The sequence below is a fragment of the Bison bison genome, unplaced genomic scaffold (assembly GCF_000754665.1).
Source record: "Bison bison bison isolate TAMUID 2011002044 unplaced genomic scaffold, Bison_UMD1.0 scf7180017864384, whole genome shotgun sequence".
Lineage (NCBI taxonomy): Eukaryota > Metazoa > Chordata > Mammalia > Artiodactyla > Bovidae > Bison > Bison bison.
Genome location: NW_011494956.1, coordinates 12,728,383 through 12,754,828, shown reverse-complemented (window position 1 = coordinate 12,754,828; position 26,446 = coordinate 12,728,383). Strand labels below are relative to the sequence as shown.

Here is a 26,446-nt window from a genome sequence, read left to right as displayed (position 1 = left end):
CTGTCCCCTCCCTGTCCTCTGTGTGACCTTGGGCAAGTCCCCACCTGCTTGGCCCTCCTTTGCCGTATCTGTAACAGGGACAGGGCTGCTGCAACTTACATGTCCTGGTCACACCGCCCTCCTTTCTTGTTTAATCCAGTTAGGCTGGGCAAGCTCTCATCCCACAGATGTGGAAGTGGGGAGATGCTCTCCCCAATAGTTCTTCGTTTTCCACAAAGCTTTTCTCCCTGTGGAAGCTCTCTGAGAGTATCATTTATTTTTCTTTGAAGATTACCCGTTCATCTGCAGTATTTCTGGGGATTGCAGGGTGGGGACCAGGCCCGCTGGCCATCTGGGCTCCAGAGTCAGCCGCCACGCTTTGCGTGGGTGCCCTAGGTGTGGCTTCCTCATTCCCTGAGCCCCACTGCGCCAAGGCTGTTGTGTGTAACAGGCGGTCGCTGAGGGCCTATGAGAAAGGGCCCCTCGCTCAGAATGGAGCAGAAGTTAAAACAGCGCCAGACCTCTTCCCCTGCCTGCTCACCTCCTTGGCTCTCTGTCTCCTCAAGCCTAGTTGACTGCCATTTTCCAGGGACCATTTTTCCTGGACACTTTCCTCCAGAACTTCTGAAAACTCCCAACTTCCATTATTTTTTTATATATAAATGTATTTATTTTTAATTGTAGGATACTTGCTTTGCAATGTTGTGTTGGTTTCTGCCATTCATGAACATGAATCAGCCATAGGTATACACGTGTCCTCTCCATCTTGAACCTCCCTCCCACCTCTCACTCCATCCCACCCCTCTAGGTTGTCGCAGAGCACCAGGCTGAGTTCCCTGCACTATATAGCAACTTCGCATTAGCTATTTATTTTACACATCAGCCAGTTCAGTTCAGTCACTCAGTTGTGTCTTACTCTTTGTGACCCCATGGACTACAGCACACCAGGCTTACTGTCCTTCACCAACTCCCACAGCTTGCTCAAACTCATGTCCATCAAGTCAGTGATGCCATCTAACCATCTCATCCTCTGTTATCCCCTTCTCCTCCTGCCTTCCATCTTTCCCAGCATCAAGCTCTTTTCCAATGAGTCAGTTTTTCACATCAGGTGGTCAAAGTATTGGAGCTTCAGCTTCAGCATCAGTCCTTCCAATGAATATTCAGGGTTGATTTCCTTTAGGATTGACTGGTTTCATCTCCTTGCAGTCCAAGGGACTCTCAAGAGTCTTCTCCAGCACCACAGTTTAAAAGCATCAATTTTACACATGGTAATGTATATGTTTCAATGCTACTCTCTCAATTCTTCCCACTCTCTCCTTGCCCTGTTGTATCCATAAGTCTGTTCTCTATGTTTGAGAAATAGATTCATTAGTACCATTTTTCTAGATTCCATGAAAAGTGAAAGTAAAGTCACTCAGTCATGTCTGACTCTTTGCGACCCCATGGACTGTAGTCTCCCTGGCTCCTCCCTCCATGGGATTCTCCAGGCAAGAGTACTGGAGTGGGGTGCCATTGCCTTCTCCAGGGGATCTTCCCGACCCAGGGATTGAACCCGGGTCTCCTGTATTCCAGGCAGACGCTTTAACCTCTGAGCCCCCAGGGAAGCCCCTGAGAAGTAGGTTCATCAGTACCATTTTTCTAGATTCCATATAGATGCATTAATATATGGTATTTGTTTTTCTCCTTCTGACTTACTTCACTCTGTATAACAGGTTCTAGGTTCATCCACCTCACTAGAACTAACTCAAATTTGTTCCTTTAAAAAATTTTTTTGTTCCTTTTTATGGCTGCATAATATTCCATTGTATGTATAGACCACAACTTCTTTATCCATTCATCTGTCAATGGACATCTAGGTTGCTTCCATATTCTAGCTATTATAAATAGTGCTGCAATGAACACTGGGATACATGTATCTTTTTCAGTTATGGGTATATGCCCAGTAGTGGGATTGCTAGGTCATATGGTAGTTTTATTTCTAAGAGTAAAACTCCTAAGAAGTCTCCGTACTGTTCTCCATAGTGGCTGTATCAATTTACATTCCCAACAGCACCAACAGTGCTGGAGGGTTCCCTTTTCTCCACATCCTCTCAAGCATTTATTGTTTGTACATTTTTTTTGATGATCGCCGTTGTGACAGGTATGAGGTGATACCTAGTTATAGTTTTGATTTACATTTGTCTAACGATGAGTGATGTGTATTTTTTCACATGTTTACTAGCCATCTGGATGTCTTCTTTAGAGAAATGTCTGTGTAGGTCTTCTGCCCATTTTTTTGATTGGGTTGTTTGTTTTTCTGATGTTGAGCTGCATGAACTGCTTGTATATTTTAGAGATTAATCCTTTGCCAGTTGCTTCATTTGTAATTGTTTTCTCCCATTCTAAGAGTTGTCTTTTCGTCTTGTTTATAGTTTCCTTTGCTGTGCAAAAGCTTTTAAGTTTAATTAGGTCCCATTTGTTTGTTTTTATTTTTATTTCCATTACTCTAGGAAGTGGATCATAGAGCATCTTTCTGTGATTTATGTCAAAAGGTTTCTGTCTATGTTTTCCTCTAAGAGTTTTATAGTTTCTGGGTTTAGCATTTAGGTTTTTAATCCATTTTGAGTTTATCTTTGTGTATGGTGTTAGGAAGTTCTAATTTCATTCTTTTACACATGGCTGTCCAGTTTTCCCAGCATTTTTCTCCATTGTATAGTCTTACCTCCTCTGTCAAAGATAAGGTGCCCATAGGTGTGTGGGTTTATCTTTGGGCTTTCCGTTATATTCCATTGGTCTATATTTCTGTTTTTGTGCCAATATCATACTGTCTTGATGACTGTAGCTTTGTAGTATGGACTGAAATCAGGACTGTTGATTCCTCCAGCTCCATTCTTCTTTCTCAAGATTGCTGTGGCTTATCGGGGTCTTTTGCATTTCCGTACCATTATTCTTAACTACAGAGAAATGATGACATGGAGACTAGGCTGGGAGCCTACCCTTTTACTTGTGAAAAGAGCCATTAAAGAGCTTGTTCGAGCAAGAGGTATGCACCTGCACCCCAGACCAACACTGTGACCTTCTGCAGAACCACAGCAGGAGCTGTGGGATTGTTGTCATCACTGTTCTGAACCTGGTCAAAGTCTACAGCCAGGCTTTCTTTCCCAATGACCAGAGCAAACACAAATGTTAATCTTTTTTCTTTGTGTTAGAACAGTGTGCACTGTTTAACTGTTCTATTAGTAGCTGTGAGGATTAGAACTGAGGTAGGTCAATGTATTTATTGAGCATCTTCTCAGTGTAACATATGTGCTGGGCTCCAGAGATACAATGGAGGATAAAACGGAGCATGGGCCCTGTCCTCCTGGAGCTGACAGTCTAGTGGGGAATATACACTGCATCATAAACAATTAAGCCACGAGTGCAGCATGCAGAGTGCTGTCAAGACAGACAACTGGGTGTCTTGGGAGGCAGAGAAGTGACCTCACCTAGTCTGAGGTGCTGGTCAGGGAAGGTAGGTGAGTGCTTAGCACTTGGTCAGGACGTGATGAACAGCCCTGGCCACAGGACTCAGCCTGATTCTGCTCCCTCTGGTTACTGCTACCCATCCAACAGTGATAGTTTTGCACAGAGAGGTTTATACATTAATTTGTCAAGGGTCACACAGCTAGAGGGTGGCACAACCAGAATTCCAAACTGGGCCTGTTGGACTCATTCCCATGTTTCTAACATCTGCTCTGCCTCCAGTTTTACCTCCTGGGCTCATCCTTGTCAGATGGGATGAGGCTCTGCAGTTTCTGCCTTTCTCTGCACCCCAAAATAAGCCACCTATGGGTTGTGGGTGGTGCTCATTCCTTGGGTCATCAGGAATAAAATGTGCTTCCTTGTTGAGCCCTGGCATGCCTTCACAGCAGGAGTGGTGGTCTTGCATCCCACTGGGTGGCCGGGGTCTCGCTATAGTCTCCCTACTGATCACCTCGCAGGCCAATGGAGGTGATCCAAAGGCAGCCCCTTCGTTCCCTTCCAGCCCCATCCTGAGTGCTTCAGGGCAGCCTGGAGAGCAGCCCTGAATGGCCCCAGGCACCCTTCTCCGCAATTCAGTGGAGAGGACCCTGGCAAGAGTTCCCACAACATAGTGATGACAACGATGATGATGACAGTAATAAACACCTCACGTGCCAGGCGCTGTTCTAAGCACTTGTGTATATTGGCTCATTCCATCCTCAGAACAACCCTGTGAGGTGGATACTGTTGTTAACAGGTGAGAAAGCTGAGGCGCACGTGGGTGGAGCGATTTGCCTACGGTCACACACGAAGCGGGGCTTCCTAGTGGTAAAGAACCACCTGCCAGTGCAGGAGGCATAAGAGATGTGGGTTTGGTCCCTGAGCTGGGAAAATCCCCTGGAGAAGGAAATGGTAGCGCACTCCAGTATTCTTGCCTGGAGAATCCCATGGACAGAGGAGCCTGGCAGGCTCCAGTCCATAGGGTCGCAAAGAGTCAGACACAACTGAAGTGAGTTTGCACCAGCCAAATTCGCACATGTAGCCAAGGGGGCAGATGCTTTGACTCACAGCTTTTTATAAACGTGCCATATGTAGAAGAAAGAGAGGTAGGCAGCCAGCCCCCCCCCACCCCCCAGCCAATGGAAGCTTCTAGGTGGCTCCTGCTGCTTGGGAACTGAGTGGGCCTGCCCACTCTGCCCTTTGCTCTCTGTCCATCCCGGGCTTGAGGTCCAGCCTGGCCAGGAGGACAGGGAAGATGCAGCTGCTCTTTAGGTCTGGGGAAAGAGATTGAAAAGTGGTCTCCTGCCCTTTCAGAGTTTGGCAGGGTCCTTGAGAAGTCCGCCTTCCTCACCTCCAGCCAAGTTCAGGCCTTCAGACCCAGGGAGCTGGACCCTCCCCCGGTCCTGCCTCCCTGGCCTTTCCCTTTGCCCAGGAACACCACCCCCCGCCGCCTCCCCAGGGCGCTCATTGCCATGCCCGCCTCGCGTTCAGAAAGTCTCCCCTTTGTTTTGCTCCAGCCCTTCTCTCTACAGTCTGCTCACTCGTCTAGAATGGGGGTTGGATCACCTCTCCTCACCTCAGGGATGTGCCTCAATCCTGTTTCTTTCTCATTTTTGGTTGAACATAAAATTTTTCACGTTTTTCATTTATGGTGTTTAACATTTTGTATATACATGATGGAAAGAAATCAAAGCAATAGTCAATTTTGAATGTGCCTCTCTGCCCTCCTCCACCTCAGGCTCTGCCAAGCTTTGGGGTGGTTGCGTGTGCCACCCCTCTGCCCTTCCCAGCTAAAGATGGCCAGACTGGAGAGTCTCCGAGCTGAGCACTCCCTACTGCTGCTCCTTGGTGTGATGGTCACTTCCTTTAATCTGTGCTTAGTCACTCAGTCCTATCCAACTCTTTGCAACCCCATGACCTGTAGCCCCCACCAGGCTCCTCTGTCTGTGGGAATTCTGCAGCCAAGAATACTGGAGTGGGTTGCCATGTACTCCTTCAGGGGATCTTCACAACCCGGGGGTTGAACCCAGGTCTCTCTCATTGAAGGCGTATTCTTTACCATCTGAGCCACAAGGGAAGCCCAAGAATACTGGTGTGGGTACCCTGTCCCTTCTCCAGGGAATCTTCCCCATCCAGGAATAGAACCGGAATCTCCTGCATTGAGGGCAGATTCTTAACCAGCTGAACTACCAGGGAAGCCCTTCCTTTAACCTCATACCAAAGTCAAGACCAAAAGCCAGGCCAGGCCAAGGCAGTGCAAAAGGTTATCTGCCTTGGAGCGGCCACACCACTCAGTGCTGGCCTGCTCAGGGTGGCCAGGGTAGCAGCAGGTGCCCTTATGGGCTGGGGTCCCCCAGGAGGGTGATTTGTTTGTCTTGTACAGTGTATACAACTTTTTAATTGGTGCATGTGTGCTAAGTCACTTCAGTCATTGTCCAGCTCTTTGCAACCCTTTGGACTGTAGCCTGCCAGTCTCCTCTGTCCATGAGATTCTCCAGGCCAGATACTGGAGTGGGTTGCTATTTCCTCCGCCTGGGGATCTTCCTGAAGTAAGTGAGTAAGTGAAGTCGCTCAGTTGTGTCCCGCTCTTTGTGACCCCATGGACTGTAGCCTACAAGGCTCCTCTGTCCATGGGATTTTCCAGGCAATAGTACTGGAGTGGATAGTAATCAAATCCTCATCACTCTCTTACGTCTCCTGCATTAGGAGGTGGGTTCTTTACCACTAGCACCACCTGGGAAGCCAACATTTAAAAAAAATGAGTTTACATAAAAATTCAGATATCTGGCTACTCTTAAAAAATTTGGACTCTCTGGTAACCCTGTTGCAGACATGCTCCTGTCATGACAGTCAGCTGGTGGAGGCTGCCAGAGGTCTCCTGTTTACCCCGGGCCCCACTGCTCCCCATTGCCTGTCTCTGCCCCCTTCTCCCATTTATCCACCTCGCCTCTGCCTACATGTGAGTTTGGGGTATCCATTTGTCTCCCGAGCTCCTCTTTCTGCTACTGCGGGATAAAGCAGTTCAGATGGTGGGTCAGCCAGGATGTGGGAGGGTGGGGTTTAACAACTCAGCCCTGACAAGGAGCATCCATCTCAGAGGCAAGGGGCTGCTGACACAAAGGGAGGCCTGCTCCCCGCACCCAGGCCTTCCCTTTGCTGTCACTGTGCCTGCCCTTCTCCTGGGCCACTCGCCTCCTGGGCTGGTGGGAGGCCCTGGGTTCTGTGAGGCAGCAGCTCTAGGCTGGGTCATCCCTGAGAGATGGCCTGTGAAGTTGTGCCCCAGTTAGCACACACTCCACTCAAGAGAAAGATAGTGACCTTGAGATAAGGAATATGAGGTCCAGCCTATAGCTCCCCAGCCCCGCTCTAGTGGGGAAAATGTGATAATAAAACAACTCCTGGCTCGTTGATTTGAAGGGAGAAGAGTGAGTGTGGCCGTGCAGCTGAGAAGGGAGCTTGTGGTCACTTGCAGATGGAGATGCATGGCCTAGACAACCTCGGGGACCTCAGGGGCTAAACAGAGCCCTGTCAGTGAGGTGGCCATGATGAGTCAAATGGAATAGTGGCCGCAAAGCCCTCTGGCTGCCACCTGGCCAGCACTCCAGGTTGTCACAGGCAAGGTGGCTCAGTGGAAGGTGACCTGGGGAGTAAGAGAGGCCAGGGAGGAAGGGGTGGCTTTGGGAGGCTGGGAGACAGGGTGGCTGTTCCTCAGAGGGAATGTTTTCACAGGCAGGGAAGGTAAAAAGGCAGTACAGGCAGATAGCATTCATTTGCAGACTCCCTGACAGGTTAGCACTGCCTCTGTCCCTAAGGACACAGATACTGGGGCAGTTCAGGTGGGCCTGTGGGAAGAGCTTCCAGCTCCCATGGCGGGTTTTCTAGGAGCACCGTGCCCGGGATTGGGTGAGGGATGACAGCACTGGAGTCGGCGGGTGACAGCGCTGGAGTTGGGGAGGCCAGCACTGGTGGAGGGCAGGCGACAAGGCAGAGCCAGCCACTGAGGGGGACGTGCCACCAGGCCTTGGCCTGAGATTCAAGCAAGGTAAAGGGATGTTGGAGCGGATGGGGGAGGCAGAGGACAGAGGGCCAGGGCAGAGGGCGGGAGAAGGGGCCTGTGGGGGTTGAGCCGGACCAGCCCAGGAGGAGATGTGAAGATGCCAGGGGCTCACAGGAGCCCTTGCTCCAGACGTGGCCTGAGAGGGCAGCTGAATCAGAATGGGGAGCAACCTGCCAGGCTTTGGGGAGTCTGAGGGCCTCGCTTTGGGAGCCCAGAAGTTAGCCCTCTGCAGTGGGGTGATAGCCAGCCTGACTTTCCCAGTGCCCACACAGATGCCTCTCTAAGGTTGAGAAACTTTCCTCCTCAGCTGTCAGTGGAACTGCCCTGCACTAGCGAAACGGAGAGAACTCCAGGACTGAGAATAAGAACAACAACAACAACAAGTATTTCTTCCTTTCTTTGGCTGCATCGGGTCTTAGTTCTAGCATGCAGGATCTTTCGTCGCAGAACACGGACTTGCTAGTTGTAGTCTGTGGGCTTAGTTTTTCCGTGGCATGTGAGATCTGTTACCTGACCAAGGATCGAACCCATGTCCCCTGCATTGCAAGTTGGATTCTTAACCACTGGGCCACCAAGGAAGTCCCTGAGAATAAGAATTTAAATTCCTCTCTGCCTCTTGCGGTAGGGCAGCAGCCCTGGCCCTCACCCCTGGACTGGGTTCAGTCCACCCTCCCTGTGGTGGTAGGATGTGGGGACAGAAGGGATGGGGGGTTGGTGGGACCCCAACCCATGAGGACGTGGGTCTGTGAGGGCCAAGTGGCTGGTGACAGCACCCCGTGACCCAGGGGTGCTAACGGAGCATGTGGTTCTGAAGGGCAGTGTGGACCTGAGACCCTGAAGCCCTCGTTAATCCCTCGGTCCTGAGAGTCTCTTAGACCACCCACCCCTGGAGTAGCTGGGTGGGGAGTGGGGCAGAATTTTAGTTTTTAGTTGTTAGTCTCAGTGCCATATCCCAGCTTGGCCCTCTTCCAGCTGTGCCCAAGGGCACATGCCTTGGTATCCCTGATGCTGCTCCTGGCTGCTAACCGGGAAGACCAAATGCCACCCCTTGCAGCTCTGCCTTGGGACCTTTGTGGCCATGCCAGCTCTTCCTATGTGACCTTTCTGCTCCCACCTGACCCTGCAGCCCCTTCCATCTATTGCCCTGCTCCTCTGAGCCTCTGGAGCCCTTAGTTCTCACACAACTTATCCAGTCTCCACTGAGCTTTTCTGCTGGATGAACATCACTGTGGTCATCAGAAAGGGCTGTGGGCCCACCAGACTGGGCAGCCTTCCAGAGACCCTACGTGGCACTCTGTGGGGAGGGGAGAGTCCCAGGGCCTCCGGGTGCCCTGTGCTCCTCCCACCTCGCCCCACAGCCCCGCACTTGTTCCTTCATCATTCAGTGCTGATGGGCAGCCACCACATGCCAGATTCTGTGCTTAGTGCTCAGGATACAAAGACCGACATCCCTGGTTGTCAGGGAGTAGCAAGTGGTCCTCACCGCCCGCTTCCCACCTCACCCCCACCCCACCCCCACCCTACCGCCATGGCACACGGGGAGCATCCTGCAGTCCAGTCACAGCGTGTTGTTTGCAGAGCTCGGCACCTGTTTGGTTTTTCACACCTCTGTGCTTTACTCCTTTGCACCTTCTGGTCCTCACCTAGCATATGCTTGTCTCTATCACTCAGCTTAGCTGATACCTACTTGGCCTACAAGACCCCATTTTTGGCATTGCTTCTACCAGGAAGCCTTCTGCAGTGCCCACAGGCTGGGCATGATACCCTCCTGCTCTCCCTGTGTGCTTACTTATTAGCCTCTTGTATTGTAACCCTCTGTCTGCCCCTCCCCTCCACACCCCTTGAACCCTGAGGCCAGGGGTGGGGGCTCATTCATCTCAGGCTCCCCAGTTCCCAGGACCAGGCACACTGGTGGTGCTCTGGGAGCACTGACTGGACATGCATGCCTCCCAGATCCAAGCCTCTGTGCGCTGGTGGTCTGTCCACTTTACTCCTCCTGGCTCATTCTCCTCTGGGCCCTTTCTCATGTCATGTGTCCCTAATAGGCTTTTCTTTCCAAGGATAAACCCGCCAAGCCAGTAGTAACCCAGAGCAGGACTAGGTTTTATGATGGAGAGCACCTCTGGATTTAAAGAGGGAGAAACTGTGTCTCATGCTGAGTTCCCAGTAATTTGATATTTGCTGCAGTCTCTTCAGTGAACAAGCATCTCCTGAATATTTGGGAAATGTCTTTGAGGAGCTTAAATCTCCAATGTTGGGTCAGCAGCATGTGGGGGCTTGATGTCTTACAGCATCACTACAGGAGACTGCCCCCTCCCCCTCACAAGGAGAATGGGGTGTTGAGACCAGCTGGCAGATGGGTGTGAGAGTGCCCCAAGGAGCGACTGGTGAGAGGCTGAGTTCTGACAAGTTGTCATCTGTGGAACCAGCTGGTTGGCAGGGCATGAGCTCAGGAAGGACTCTGGGGAGGCAGGAGGGCTTCCTGCAGGAAGAGGGACTTGGGATGAACTTTGAAGGATGCTAAAGACGCTTACTACTTGGAAGGAAAGTTATGACCAACCTAGATAGCATATTGAAAAGCAGAGACATTACTTTACCAACAAAGGTCCATCTAGTCAAGGCTATGGTTTTTCCAGTGGTCATGTATGGATGTGAGAGTTGGACTATGAAGAAAGCTGAGCACCGAAGAATTGATGCTTTTGAACTGTGGTGTTGGACAAGACTCTTGAGAGTCCCTTGGACTGCAAGGAGATCCAACCAGTCCATTCTGAAGGAGATCAGTCCTGGGATTTCTTTGGAAGGAATGATGCTAAAGCTGAAACTCCAGTACTTTGGCCACCTCATGCGAAGAGTCAACTCATTGGAAAAGACTCTGATGCTGGGAGGGATTGGGGGCAGGCGGAGGAGGGGACGACAGAGGATGAGATGGCTGGATAGCATCACTGACTCGATGGACGTGAGTCTGAGTGAACTCTGGGAGTTGGTAATGGACAGGGAGGCCTAGCGTGCTGCGATTCATGGGGTTGCAAAGAGTTGGACATGACTGAGCGACTGAACTGAACTGAATGATGGTAACTTTGTTGTTGCTGTTCAATAGCCCAGCCATGTGTGACTCATTGCAACCTCGTGGACTGTAGCACGCCAGGCCTCCCTCTCCCTCACCATCTCCTGGACTTTGCCCAAGTTCACATTCATTGCATCATCCAGCCATCTCATCCTCTGATGCCCCCTTCTCCTTCTGCCCTCAATCTTCCCCAAATCCCAGCATCAGGGACTTTTCCAATGAGTCGTCTATTCTCATCAGACCAGAATACTGGAGCTGCAGCTTCAGTCCTTCCAGTGAATATTCAGGGTTGATCTCCCTTAAGATTGCTTGGTTTGATCTCCTTGCTGTCCAAGGGACTTTCAGGAGTCTTCTCCAGCAGCACAGTTCGAAGGCATCAGTTCTTTGGTATTCTGGTAGAGAAATGATGGTAACTACCTGATATTTATTTAACACTGTCTGTGAGCCAGACCCCCACAAGTCCAACGCTGCCATCTCCACTTTTACAGAAGAGAAAACCGAGGTACAGAATGTAACTTGTCAAAGTTTGCAAATGTGTGATTCCTAGCTCAGGCTCCTTGGTGAGGGGTTTTAAGTGAGGCACAGCCCCAAGCTGGGCAAGGAGCTACCGGTGTGTAAGACCACAAGGGGATGGACTGAGGCAGGGACAAGCACAGTGGAGAGGGTCCCAACCAGGGTGCCAGAAAATGAGGTCTCAGAGCCCTGGTGCTCCCATGACGCTGAGCAGCCACCTGATCCCTCAGCTTCCTGTCTGATCCTCAAAACGGGAGTACCTGTCAGTACCAGCCCTGTGTCCTGCTTGGTCACAGTCAGGATAGGGAACAGGGGGGATGGCGTGTCTGTTCCCAGAGACTAGCATTTGCCCTGATGACTCGGGTGCTGACCTGCTCAGCTGCTCCTCTGGGGGCAGCCGTCTGGTCATGGAGGTCACCCAGACTCTAACACCACCTCCCCGGCTCACTGCTGACCTCTTCCCAGCACTTCTGGATCTTCTCTCTCTGGCCTGGCCTGACTCTGCCCCTGCAATATCCTGCCTATCATGAGAGGATGCCTAGCCTGATGGGCTGGCTTCAGGCTCTGGAGCCATGATGCATGGTTTCAGATCCTGTCACTGTTGCTTTCTAGCTGATGACCTGAAAGAAGTTTGGGAATTTCCTGACAGTCCAGTGGTTAGGACTCCGCATTCTCACTGCTGAGGGCCCCGGGTTCAATCCCCAGTCAGGGAACTAAGATCCCACAAGCCACAGGGCATGGCAAAAAAAGAGAGAGAGAGAGATGTTATTTCACTTCTTTGTGTCTCAGTTTCTTCAACTGTAAAACGGGGACAATTAAGTTATACCTCATAGGGTTGTTAGGAGAATTAAATAAGTTAATTTAGTAGAATCTTCCAATAGTGTCAGACATATTGCTTACATTAATTAAGGGTTCCTATTATTTTTAACAGGGCCACTGTTGTAATTATTACAGCAGGTCGTTTCCGCACACCTACTCTGGGACTCATAGTGCTGGTTGTAAATGGCTAAGCTTTCAGGCTCAGTCAGGAGGCACCCACAGACTAGCAAGTAAGGACCAAGTGTTAATGCTGTGCTGTAAGGAAGCACATCGTACTTGGGGTTCATGAGGAAGGTCAAGGGCATTGTTTTCCTCAGCTGACTTACTTCAAGCAGTGGCCTTGCCTGGATCTCTGGACTTCCGTCTGGTATTTCTGCTCTGCTGCTGCAGTCCAGGTGTGATCCTGGCAGAGGAACTTGGATTTGATGGGGTAGAAAAGCAGGGGCTGATCCATTAGCCGAGTTCTCCAGAGGTAGCCAGGCAGGTTCCCCCTAAAGGTCCTGAGCCCCTTCCATGGAACAGGATGGCCAGTACGTGGGATGTTTTGGAGGGAACCTGAAGAGTAGTGGGGCTTCCCTGGTGGCTCAGACAGTAAAGAATCTGCCTGCAATGTGAGAACCTGGGTTCGATCCCTGGGTTGGGAAGATCCCCTGAAGAAGGAAAAATCTACCCACTTCAGTATTCTGGCCTGGAGAATTCCATGGGTAGAGTAGCCTGGCAGGCTACAGTCCATGGGGTCGCAGAGTCGGACACGACTGGGTTCCATCTGGGATGGCAAACAAGTTTCATCTCTGGACCAATCGTCTGGTTCTGGCTGCCAAGGGTGCTGCACTGAAAAGGGTTGTAAGACTGAGCAGGAAAGAGGAGCACAATGGACTTCGATATCTGCCTTGGCTCTGGGAAGGAGGGGCACCCATGCCATATACTCGCCATCTAGACCTGGTGATATTTAAGGTCCTGTCCAGCATAAAATAACACACACAGTTGGGTTGGTGGTCATCTTTTTTTTTTTCCTAAACTTGTTTATTTTTAATTGGAGGATACTTTCTGTACAATATTATAGTGTTGGTTTCTGCCATATATCAACATAAATCAGCCATAGGCAGTTAAGTCTTAATGATTAAGTGGACTGAATGCACCAGTAGCTTCCTGGAGGGCCTGAGTGATGCAGTGACAGTGCTGGCCTGGGAAGAGCCAAGGTGGGAGACAAAGGGTGAAGCAAAGTCTCCTCGAGGTGAGAACGGAGCCTTAGGGATGCCAAGTGGCCCAGACCCCTGGCGGGTCTGCACATCAGTTATGCACTGCCTGCAAATCAGCAGCCCCCGGGGAGGCTGCCCGTTTCTGGGAATTGTGCAGAAGGGAAGGGCAGCTCCTGGAATGCAGAGCCGTTTCCTCCACATGGGTTGGGTCCTCCCCCCGCAGTGTGTGCTCATCCCCCTGCACTGGGCACACCCAGACATCACAGAGATGAGATTAACTTCCCCGGGCTGATTCCACTCAATGTGAATGAGAGTCCGTTCACTCTCCCAAGAGCTGCATTAATAATGAATGTGTCCCCCTCTTCCAGCTTTATTTACCAGACAACTTGCAGTTCAACTGATCAGTTTAGGAAGGAATCTTTAAAATGATTCGTCTAGAAACAGAGAAGCAAAAAGCAGTGAAACTAAACCTTCAATTAAGTTGGTAGCGTCTTTGGGGGAGGCTCTGGGATGACCACTACCACGGTTTCTGTGGTCAGGGAGGATGAACAGTGCCCTTTGGGTTATGAATCACAAAGACAGTCCAAGAAAGGTACTGTGATGCTGCAAAAATAACCAGAATTCTAGGCAGTGTGGCATGGTGGCGCCAAGCCTGACCTTTGGTGTCTGATCCATACACAGCCGATGCCTTCTAAATGGTGGGGGGTGTTACTGCTTGTCGCTTCTCCTGGGCACCTCTTCTTCTGGCCAGGACTACATGACACTGCTTTGGAGGTGGTGCTGGTGGTGTGCGGTGCATGGAGAGGCTAGGAAGCCCAATGAGCCCCTTGACGGTGTCTGCGGCCAAAGTCTTCTTTTACCATGTGACCACTTGTAAAAATGGGCAGTGTTCTGGACTATTCTTTTGGGAAATAAGCTCTGTAGAAGCCCTAGAAACTGGGAACTTAGGGAGAAGGGGGCAGATTTGGTGAGGGATAATAACCAGTGGGCACTGCTGTTTCGAGGGGCTGCTGGGGCCCACCGCTGTCCTAGGCATTCATTACTGTGTTGGGTCCTCCAGCAGCCCTCTGCGGTACGGGCGCCTTCAGGATGGGGTGGGCAAGGTCCAGATCACTGGGGCCTACCACACTAGAGGGAGCCCAGGGGCCCGGGTACTTGCCACATCAGTGCAAATATGCCCTTACTCAGGGACCTCCACCGTCAGTTTTCTTCCACTGGGACTGTAATTATGCATTCTCGAGGGTTCTGTTCTATTTTATAGATGGGGAAACTGAGGCTCCTGGAAATTAAGAAACTTGCTCCCGGTCACACAGGCAGTCCATATCAGAGACACTGAGTGAAACTCAGGCTGCCTGGCTGAACAGTCCAAGGCTATGACTGACACCCCCTCCAATTCCCCCTTCTCCCAAGAACAGAGTCTTTGCCCAAGACTTCCCAGGAGGTGTCAGGAACCACCCCCACTTCCAAGCACACTTTGAAAATTGCTGGGTGAAAAGGTTATTCAGGGGTCCTGTGTCCACCTAAGCCCACCCCACACACACACGTCCTAGGGCCACGAGGCTGCCCCTATCAGAAGAGCGGGTGTCTTGCCCTGCTTCTTGATCCAGGGGAGGGCAGGCTGGGTGGAAGGCTGGACTGGGCAGTACTGAGTAGTCAAATACACTCTAAGGGCTATACATGTGTTGGGCCCTGCCTGGCCGCTTGAGTAGCAAACGATTGAGGAGACGTGGCTGTTGTCCACATGGAGCTCCCCAGTTGCTGGGGAGGTGAATCTGCCATTCAGGAAATAACTTCAACCCATGCAGGATGGTGCTAATTCTGGGGAGAGAAAAGGAGCAAAAGACAGCCAGCAGAAAAGCTTATTTCTCAGCTGACAGATGCCTGAAGTTTTCATATACACGTCACTAAAATCGTCTAGGCAGTGATACTGCCTTTTAGGAAGAAGGTTCCAATATGAGGTGGAATTTGGGTTGCCCGTGCACTGGGAGGGGCTCTGGGAGCGGTGGTTGCCATGGCAGCCAGCATTCAGCCACCTCCTCTGCCCTGTGGCTGCTGTTCCAAAAGTTGGTTTCTGAGTGGAGCGGGCTGCCTGGAACCTCAGAGCCATTTCCCATGGAAACAATGTTCTAAATGACGGGTGACGTTGCCACACAAGCCTCAGCAAGGGAGCTGAGGTGGCACTGGGGCCTCTGATGGGGCGGGGGAGGAGGCTGGGAATTGCCGAGCCCCAAGAGTGGAGGGAGGGAGTCTGTGGGACTGTCTTCTGGGAACAAAGTAAACAAGGCAAGAGAACAGACATTTGAGCACCTCCTCTAAGCTGGGCTCCTCTCATACATTTTAATTTCATGCTTAGAGCGATCCTGCAAAAGATGGTTCTCTAGCCAACCCCATCTTACAAGTATTAAAAACTGAGGCTGCGAAAGGTTAACTCGCCCAAGGTCACTCAGCTGGTGGGTTGGGAGAGTATAAGCCATGGAAAATCGGTGGGGAGACTTTAAAGGCAGCCCCAGACCCACCTTATTTCACACTCCCACCTCCAAGGGGCCATCTATGACCCCCAAATGGTGAAGAACCAGTGTTCTAGAAGGATGTCCAAGACACTGTCTAGTTGGACAGGCCGGAGAGGAGAGGGATGTTGTAAATGGAAGCAGTTTGCTACTTAACCACCAACCAACCTTTTACCCTGTGGTGACTTTCAAAAATCTTTCTCCACACCACGTGAGATCAGCCGACTTTGTAGGAGGGTGATACACACCCCTTGGCATTTTGACTGCCTTCCCTGTTTACAAAGACATCCTTTGAGTCAGGGATTATTTCAGGGGACGTTCTGCCCAAGAGACCTTATGGACTGGGGAGTTTTCTGGACTCCAGTCCCACCCTTGCAAACCTTCTTTTCCTCCCAGGCTCACACTTGGTTCCAGGAGGGTCTTATCTGTGTGACCAGTTGTGCTTGGGAGGGGAGGGAGACAGTCCCAACCTGTGGCTGAGTGAGCCACCCCTGAGCCCTCTGTGTGGAGAGGCTGGCACCGTGTGGTAGGTCGTCTAATGGTTGTTCAGACTTCCCTGGTGGTCCAGTGGCTAAGACTCCTTGCTCCCAAAGCAGGGGACCCAAGTTCAATCCCTGGTCAAGGCACTAAGATCCCACATGCCACAACTAAGACCTGGTGCAGCCAGATAAATTAAAAAAAAAAAAAAAAAGCCATCGATGGGCCCTGGTACCTCTAGGTAACATCTGTCCTTGATGCTGTGCCAGGCCAGGTGATGGAGGGATGAGATGCAGCCCTCCCTTGTTACGTGCAATAAGTGTAGAGGACTTCCAGTCCTCTATAAGTAGTGGGGGCCCTGCACCAGGAGCTGCAGGGCATGGGTCAGAGGGGGCACCACCCATGGGAGGTGATTCCTGGGCCTGGGCTCTTTCCCCAGGGCCCCAGTGTGGGTGGGGTGGGCAAAGGGCACCGCATGACCTCAGGGTTCACTGGAAAACACAGTTGCTTGGGAGAGAGCAGTGTGAGAGGTCAGCCATGAATGTCCAGTGAATCCCCATCTGCTATGGGAAGCGCTGAAGGGTTTTCCCCTACGAGGGACCAGTCCAGTGTTTGTGTTAACCATGCATTCTAACCCTGTTCCACTGAGTCTGAGTTTGGAGGGAGCTCTGAATTGCCCCCCGCCCTGTGATCTCTTGGGCCAACTCCTAAGCGCGGGGCACCGTGAAAGGAAATCGGCTTCATCCGCTTTCTGCCAGCTGCCTCGCTTGCAGGCAGAGGGCAATTTTGTCAGGTCCCCAGGTGATTCTGCTGTGGGTGGTTTGAGCACCGCCTCAAAGGTTGGATTCATGTCCTCTATCATATTTATGATGTATTTCTTGTTTTATTTTGAGAAGAAAATCAGGAGAAACTATTTTCCTTCCTGATAACTTTGCACCCGCTTAGTATTTTTTATTCACATTGCTGCCAGCGAGAAGGGAAGATAGCTTTCATTTTTATCTATTTTATTTTTTTAACTGAGGTATAGTTGATTTATAATATTATATCAGTTCTAAGTGTACAACATAGTAATTCAAAATTTTTACTGATTATATTCCATTTAAAGTTATTGTGAAATATTGACTATATTCCCTGTGCTATACATTATATCCTGGGAGCTTATTTATTTTATGCATAGTCGTTTATATCTCCTTGGAAGGGAGCTTTAAAAACAGCCTCTCAAAAAAAATAAATAAATAAATAAAATAAAAAAATAAAAACAGCCTCTCACAGGCAGACACATTCACTCTGGCCCATGTGTCACCGCCCTCCTCAGGCTAGGTCAGCAGTTAAGGAGAGGCAGTGAGGAGCTGACATCAAACTCCCCTGACCCCCAAGAGGCAGAGAAGACAGAGAGTGGCCCATACCCTCCCCTGCCCCCCATTTCTGTCTCCCTCAACACCCCTCTGGCCCTTTGGGACCACCCGCTTTGTCATGTGGGAGAGCTCAGTGCATTGAAGCCACCGCTTATCCCCACCATTATCCTCACCTGTTGGGGGGATGAGGGAGCCAGGTGCTGGGGCTTAGCTGGTACCTGGTCCTTTTATCCTGCACCAGGGGAGCTTAAATTCCCACTCAAATGGAGAGGGAATCGCACATTTCCCTCTCCTTTTCATAATATTGTGGCCTGAACATTCATAATATTGTCCGGCTTTTCTAATACACAAATAGAATACACGCTTATTGTAGAAAATTGAAAAAGGACCCCCAAATCTGCCTTAGAGACAGCTACCTGCCTATCCTCTCTGTGCCTGGAAGCACACTAGACATGTAGATTCACAGGTGGGTAACTTCGTGGACATGTAGTCAAATGTACTTGCTGTTTTGCAGCTTGTTTTTTAAGATATATATTGTAAACCTTCTCTAGGCTAGTCAATAGCATCCTTTTTTACTGGCTATCTAGTATTTCATTGTATGGATAAACTTTTAACTCTTCTCCCATCTACCCAGTATTTAAGTTATTTCCATTTTTATCCCTGTTCTTAACATCTTTGTACACTTGTCTGATTACCTCCTTGGACTACATTCTCACATGTGGTATAGCCTTAAAAGAGGATATGTCCATTTTAAATTTTGACATATTTATGCAAACATACTCTCAGCCCAGTTTGGACAGATTTATACTCTCACCCGCAATGTATAAAAGTGCCTACTTCCCCGCCACTGCAGGGAAATCCTAAATGTCAACATCAAGCTTCAGTAACTGCACAATCGCCTATAGCCCCATGCAAATCAGGGTGGCCTCATAATCCACATTTGTGTCTAACACCCTTTCTGTTGAAATCTAGAATGGAGGACTCTTGGAGCTAAGAACAACTGTGAAAACTCAGCCCTTTAATCTATTAGGTAAGGAAACTGTGGCTCAATTGGTGGCATTCCCAAGCAGCAGAGATGCAAACAGGACAGCGGTGCATTGTCTCCTGGCATGCCCACCCCCGCCTTCTACCGGCCCTGAAGCTACCCGGGAATGGCCCACCCCGGGTAGTTGTGCTTCCCTCCAGCAGCTTCTGCAGTGAGCAGCTTAGGTCTCTGACAACACCCTCGAATTCTTGCTTAGATGACTCTGCTCCTGTTTCCCCCACCAGTGTTCGGCCTTGACGCTGTCACCCTCCTCCTTCGGGAAACTCTGGGCTTCCTTTGCTGTCACAGGTCCTAGTTTCCCTCCTGTTCTTCTGAGTGCTCCTTCCATGCTCCCTGCCCGCCTCTCCTCCTTGTCACTTTGTGATACAGTTTCCAAAGACCACTCTTCATGTCTCTGCTGTCTCCTCTGCACAGCCAGTCCTGAGCTATTCAGGCTCAGTTGTTTTTTGGAATCTTAGTCCCATGTTTCTAGCCCCTGGCTGGTCACCTTGACACTCTGGACATTTTAGGATGGATAATTATGTGCTGGGAGGGGGAATTTCCTGGGCATTATAGGATGTTTAGCAGCATCCCTGACCTCTGCTGATGGGATGCTGGTAGCACTCACTTGGTTTTGGCATCTAAATACATCTCCAGGCATTGCATTTTGCCCCTGGTTAAGAACCACTGCCTTCTCTGGATTCAACACCATCAACATAAAACTTGTCTCTGATCCTCCCCTTCTTCCTCACCAACTAAAAGATGGGTTGACCAGATGTCATGAGATTCTCACATGACTTTCTGCATGATTAAAGGCAAGTCGACCAGCGGCTGGAACCAGGATCACCGAATTCTGGGAGTCAGAAGGGACTCAGGACTCTGAGCTCAGGTGTGCTAAGCTCTTGTGCTCCTCTTTCCATTGAGCTCAGAAAACCTCCCATCCTTCTCAGCACTTCAATCCAATGACCAGACTCGATGTGAAAGGTGAACTTCTATGCCCTCCCTGCCCAGACCAATGCCCATGTGTTTAGCTGGCAGGAATATAGTGCAGAATTCAGTGGTGGTATGGCTTGTTTGACATGGCCTTTGGCTGGTTAAAGACTCCATGGCATCTACCAGTATTATGTCCCCAAGGCCACACCTGGCACATGGTTGGTTTCCAATAAATGATTGAATAAATCATTTTAACAGTTATAGTCTCTGGGTGAGGAATCAGGGTTGGTACTTTTCTTTTGCAGGTCTTCATTTGTACAATTGGGAGTATTTGTTACTCTAGAAGAAAAAAGGAAACCCTGTGAATATTTTCCCCTAAGTCAAAGAGGAGGAAGCCCCCCTGCCTCATTCCACATGTCTTGCCTCCCCAGGTCTGACCAACCAGCAACATGGCAACGAGTGCAGTCCCCAGCGACAACCTCCCCACGTACAAGCTGGTGGTGGTGGGAGATGGGGGTGTGGGCAAGAGCGCCCTCACCATCCAGTTTTTCCAGAAGATCTTTGTGCCTGACTATGACCCCACCATCGAAGACTCCTACCTGAAACATACAGAGATTGACAATCAATGGGCCATCTTGGACGGTGAGACTTGATGACAGCCCTGCATGGGGTTGGGGCGTTAATACAGGTTTAGGGAAAGTTGACAGTCTTCAGCTGGGTATGCTGGTTTCTTCCATGTTGCTGTTATGGGGTGATTGGTGTAAGGCTGTGTGTGTTTTCCAGGGTGAATTCTGAACAGCTTTGTAGAAACCAAAATGTGTATTCAACAAAGAGTCAAGGCTTAGAATCATGCCGACTCAGTGATGTCATGGTTGTTATGTCTCTCTGATCAGAAGCTCTGATTAACTTTTATAGATATCTCTAGCTGATTAAGAAGTTTCCAGGTGGCGCTAATGGTAAAGAATCCATCTACCAATGCAGGAGATGCAAGAGACCCGGGTTCGATCCCTGGGTCAGGAAGGTCCCCTGAAGTAGGAAATGGCAACCCACTCCAGTATTCTTGCCTGGAAAATCCCATGGACAGAGGAGTCTGGAAGGCTACAGTATATGGGGCTGCAAAGAGTTGGACACAACTGATCACTAACTAATTAAAAAGTAGGAAATCAACTTTTTTCTTAATAAGCATAGTTTATTTGGTAACTGCCCCTAGGACAGGCTGGGAAATCTTGCATTTGACGTTATGTTTCTAGTTTAGTCTATGTTGGTCTGGAGTAGCAGTTCACCAGCAGGGAATTTAGCAGAAATGAAAACCCTCAGGCCCAACTGGTTCAGAAATTCTGAGGTTGGGGCCCAGCAACCTGTGTTTTAACAAGCCCTTCAGGTGATGGTGAAATGAGAGAACCACTGTTCTAGATTCTTACTGATCCTTACTTTGTACTGTTTTGAATCTTGAAACAAAGAGCCATTAATCATAGAGTGTTATACTACGAGGCGAGCTTTGAAAACCACCGGGATACAAGTTCTCTATCAGATATGTGAATTGCAAATATTTTTCTAGTCTTTGGTTTGTTTTTTGTTCTCTTAACAGTGTCTTTCAAAGACAAGAGTTATATCTTTTCCTAACCCCAGGTCACAAAGGTTTTCTCCTATGTTTTCTTTTAGAAATTTAATGGTTTTAGGTATTACCTTTACATCTATGATCTGAATTAGTTTTTGTATGTGGTGTGATATGGGACAAAGGTAATCTTTGGGTATGTGGACATGCACTTACTTGTCCAAGCACTATTTATTGAAAAGATTGTCCTTTCCCCAGTGAATTGTCTTTTTTGTACCTTTGATGAAAATTGATTGTCCATGTATTTTATTTGTTTGATCTATTGTCTGTCTTAACACCAGTAGCATACCATCGTGGTAACTGTAGCTTTATAATAAGTCCTAGAATCAGGTATAGTTAAATCTCCAACTTTATATACTTTTTCAAGCTGTTTTGGATAGCCTAGTTTCTCTTATTTCTGTGTGAATTTTGGAATCAGTTAAATTCTAAAATTCTGGATTTTGATTGAGATTATATTGAATTTATGGATCAGTTTGAGGAGAACTGACATCCTAACAATGCTGAGCCTTCCAATCTATGAAGACAGTATCTCTCTCCATTTATTTAAGTCTTCCTTAATTTTCTCATCAGTTATTTTGTAGTTTGGAGTGCATAGGTCTTTTACATATTTTGTCAGATTTATACCTACCTTTGTATTACAAACGATACTAGTTTTTATTTGTTTTTAATGTTTGTTGCTGGTATATAGAGATACAATAGAATTTTATATATTGTAACCTGCGGCCTTGCTAATTACTTATTAGTGCTAGTGGATTTTGGGAGATTCTATTAGATTTTCTGCAGAGATGATCATGTCTGTGAAAAAAGATAGTTTTACCTCTTCCTTTCCCATCTGGATGGCTTCTATTTCTTTTTCTTGCCTTATTTCATTGACTTAATGTTGTACTTGTCTTGTTTTTGATATTAAGGAGAAAGCTTTTAGTCTTTGAGCATTAAGTATGATGTTGGCTGTAGAGTTTTTATAGATATCCTTGATCGAATTGAGGATGTTCCTTTGTATTCCTAGTTTGATGAGAGTTTGTATCAGGACTACATGTTATATTTGTCCATGTGCACATGTCAAATGCTTTTTCTGTGTCTCTTGAGATAATTATATGGGGTTCTTCTTTTTAGTCTGTGATATAGTAAATTACATTGATTAATTTTTCTAACGTTAAAACATTGTATTGTAGATAAACCTCATTTTTTTTTTTAGAATTATTGCATCTATATTCTTGAGAGATTGGTTTGTAATTTTCTTGTAATGTTTGAGTAATGCTGGCTTTTAGAATGATCTCAGAAGTACACTCTCTTCTTCAATTTTCTGTAAGACTTTGAACAATATTGGTATTATTTCTTCCTTAAATGTTTAGTAGTGTTCACCTATGAAGGCATCTGAGCTTGGGGTTTTCTTTATGGGAGGTTTTAAACTAAAAATTCAATTTTTAAAATAGATATAGAGCTACTCAGGTTATCTATTTCTTCTCCAGTGAATTTTTGTAGTTTGTGTCTTTTAAAAACTTGATCAATTCATCAAATTTATCAACTTTATTGGCATCAAGTTGTTCATAATATTGTCTTATTATCCTTTTATAATCTGTATAATCCACAGTGCTGTTGCCTCTCTCATTTCTGATATAGGTAATTTGTGTTTTGTCTTTTTTCCTGATCAGGCTGGCTAGAGATTTATCAGTATCATTGATTTTCAGAAAGAACCAATTTTTGAGTCAATTGATTTTTCCCATGTGGTTTTATTGATTTCCACTCTTATGTTTTTTATTTCCTTTTGCCTACTTTGGGTTTAAGTTTCTATACTGTTTCTAACTTCTTAAAGTAGAAGCTGTTATCATTGATTTGAACATTTCTTCCTTAATAAGATATTCATTTTTGTGTTATAAATTTGCCGAAACTACTACTCATTTAGCTGTGTCCCACAAATTTTAATATGTTATGTTTTCATTTTCATTAGGTTAAAAATACCATTTAATTTCCATTTTTATATCTTCTTTGACCCATAAGTGATTTAGAGGTATATTATTTAGTTTCAACTATTGAGGAATTTTCCAAAGATCTTTCTGTCATCGATTTCTACTTTAGTTTCACTGTGTCAGAGAATGTACGGTATATCATTTGAATTCTTTAAAGCTTATTGAGGCTTGTTTTCTGACTCAGGATATGGTCTATCTTGGTAAATGTTCCACATGCACATGAAAAGAATCCTGCTGTTGTTGGGTTTGGTGTTCTGTAAATGTCAACTATATCAAGTTTGTAAGTAGTGTTCTCTAAGTTTTCTGTATCCTTATTGATCTTCTTTCTACCTGTCCTCTCAATTATCGAGAGAGGGGTGTTGAATTTCAGAGTTTAATTGTGGATTTGTCTATTTTTTTTCTTTTAGTTTGATCAGTTCTTGATGCATGTATTTTGACACTCTGCTGTTAATTGCTAAGTGTTTAGGATGGGCACATTCGCTTGATGAATTGACTTTTATATTATAAAATGACGTTCTTTATCCCCAGGTTTCCCCTCTCAGCACTGCAGCCTGGCAGTGCTCAGGGCAGTGAACTGGGCACTCATAGGTGTCCTCTTTCGTATCCCATCCCTCAGGAGTCACTGTCCGTTGTTGCCTGTTGTCTGATGTCTTGAAATCCAGTTTCATATATTTTGTCTGTTTTTTGGTTATTACACGTGAGAAGGTAAATCTGGTTGCCCATACTCCATCTTGGCCAGAACCAAAACCAAATCATCACTTTAAAAAAATAGAACGACTTTGTGCATATACTAAAAAGCACTGACTTGTATACTTTCAAAGGGCAAATATTGTGGAATATGAATTTAATTAATTTTAAAAAGCATCCTTCAGAGCTTGTCTGTAGTCCTGGAGCATGGAACAGTTCCTTCAGGCACCAGGTGCGTTCCCACCTTGGGGATTTGTGTTTGCTGTTCTCTCTGCTGAGCACGTTCTTCCTGCAGAGACACAGTCTCCTTCGTGTAGATCTCCATTCAAGTGTCCCTCTGTCTGAGAGGTTTTCTCTACACTCGTATCCAGTCCACCCCTGTCTCTTCTGTCCCCCTGCCCAGCTCTTTTTCTTTATTCTACCTTTTGCTGTTGAACATGTGTTTATAAAAGTTCAATATATTTATTTGTTTATTTGAGTTTTTGTTGCTCCCCACTAAAATATAAATTTATGAGAGCAGGGACTTTATTTACTGCTATATCCTCAGCATCTAGAGTATTGAGTAGGTCCACAGTGAATGTCTGTGAAATAAATGAATGAGTCCTGAACAATATATGTGCAATCACAGGTTTGATGTGCTAACGATATACATTTGCTAACTGACATCAAAATAAATATGTGTAACCAGTAAAGTTTGCAACTTACGTTTACACGCTTTCTAAAATCATCTCTTGCATCACCCATTTGAATATATACCACACTTTGGAATATACTGAGTTAAAGAAATATAAACAGTTTCAATACTACATGGTTTGAAAGAACCTTCAATATACAAACATGTTAGAAGTATATTGGAAGAATATATTGCCCTTTTAGGGTTTCCCAAGGGACCATTTTTTGCACATCATTCTTGGTCTATTTCCACAGAAAACATTCTGAAAAACATTGCATAATGCCTGTAAGAGAGTAACATCATGCCTGGTATGTAGATGGAGCTCAATAAATATTATTTCTCTTCAGAGACATATTATCTTCTCCAGCTTTTTAAAAATCCATTAATTAACTGTGTTGTTGCTGTTGGGCTGGGTCTTCGTTGCTGCTTGCGGGCGTTTCTCTACTTGCGGTGAGAGGGGGCTACTCTTCATTGTGGTGCACGGGTTTCTCCTTGCAGGGGCTTCTCTCGTTGCGGACCATAGGCTCTACGCACAGACTTCAGTGGTTGCAGCTCACAGGCTCTAGAGCACAGGCTCAATAGCTGTGGTGCATGGCGTTTAGTTGCCTTGCGGCATATGGGATCTTCTCAGACCAGGAATCAAACCCATGTTCCCTGCATTGGCAGGCAGATTCCTATCCACTGAACTACCAGGAAAGTCCCTCTCTAACTTTTTAGAAAGTAACTTTGGGTATTAGACTACCCAAAATTGTTTCTTAATTTTTTTTTTCCTTAAAAGTGATTTTAGGAAGGTTTGGGGATAACATTTATAGCAATGGAGCCAGGGCGGGGGAAGCATGACCATGGCATTACTTTGTAAGTGTGAATCTGCAGAGCTTGTGTTCTGAAGCTTCTGGGCTCCCCTAGGGTCTGCACCTCTGATCCTGATGAAGAGGAGGAGACAGTAATGATATCTGTGGGCGATTACTTACTGTGTGGAAGGTCCATGCCGCATGCGTTTTGTCCTTACAGACATAATTGTGGTAGCTATTGTTGTTATAAGGAGAAGGCAATGGCACCCCACTCCAGTACTCTTGTCTGGAAAATCCCTTGGATGGAGGAGCCTGGTAGGCTGCAGTCCATGGGGTCGCGAAGAGTCAGACACGACTGAGCGACTTCCCTTTACTTTTCATTTTTCTGCATTGGAGAAGGAAATGGCAACCCACTCCAGTGTTCTTGCCTGGAGAATCCCAGGGACGGGGGAGCCTGGTGGGCTGCTGTCTGTGGGGTCGCACAGAGTCGGACACGACTGAAGCGACTTAGCAGCAGCAGCAGCAGCAGCAGCAGCAGCATTGTTGTTATAAAAATAAAGCGCAAAGAGAGTCACACAGCCAGCAACGGTCTTGACCTCCCTTTGTCTCCTCTGCTCTCTGTCAGTCTGGCTGGGTGGGAAAACCTCTCCAACCTCACACAGCTGGTCCCTGCGCCTCTGGGAATAGAGTTGAAATCTCGAGAGCACAGGGTGTGGCCTGGATTATCAGGGTCGACAGACAGCTGCACCTGCCCTTGCAGCTCCTTGTCCCAAGGTCTCCAGAGGGCCAGGGGCCCTGGTTCTGATCTGAATCTCAGAGCAGAGATGCTCACAATGCTCAAGGGGCCTTCTCTGTGGTTTCCACACTGAAGAGTCTCACAGGCTCCCTACCTACTTACAAACAAACCTATTTCTTATTTTCCATATTTCTTTTTTTTTTTTGGGGGGGGGCCTCTCCACAGAGCATGTGGGATCTTAGTTCCGTTACCAGGAATTGAACCTGGGTCCGCTACAGTAGAGGTAAAGAGTCCTAACCACTGGACCCCCTAGGGAATTCCCTATTTCTTGTTTTCTTTCAAGGAGTCTCATTGCCCGAGTCCTCCCAGAATCTAAAAGACAGGAGATGGAAGACCTCAGGGGCCAGCAGCCAGGTTCCCCAGTGTCTGCAGCAGGCCCCCAACTTTGGAGCAAGCCTGGTCTGTGTTCTTTCCTACAAGGGTTCGGGACCTTTGTCTCACCTTCTGCTGTTAAGGGCCCAACTCTGGGAGCATCTCCCGTCATTACTGGGCCCACCCCTCGCTGTGGGG

At 47.6% G+C, this 26,446-nt stretch overlaps 1 protein-coding gene across 5 annotated transcripts in view; it reads left to right on the top strand.

Annotated features, from left to right (window-relative positions):
* MRAS (muscle RAS oncogene homolog) overlaps positions 1–26,446 on the top strand; it is a 69,713-nt gene that overhangs the window by 10,077 nt on the left and 33,190 nt on the right. For 4 of the 5 annotated variants that reach the window (XM_010858225.1, XM_010858220.1, XM_010858223.1 and 1 more), the window contains one exon: positions 19,839–20,049. In XM_010858225.1, coding sequence (XP_010856527.1) covers positions 19,857–20,049 — 193 coding nt within the window. In that variant the 5' untranslated portion in view covers positions 19,839–19,856. Of the gene's footprint in view, positions 1–18,422; positions 18,481–19,838; positions 20,050–26,446 lie in introns of all 5 variants that reach the window. The other variant, XM_010858224.1, reaches the window with a different exon arrangement.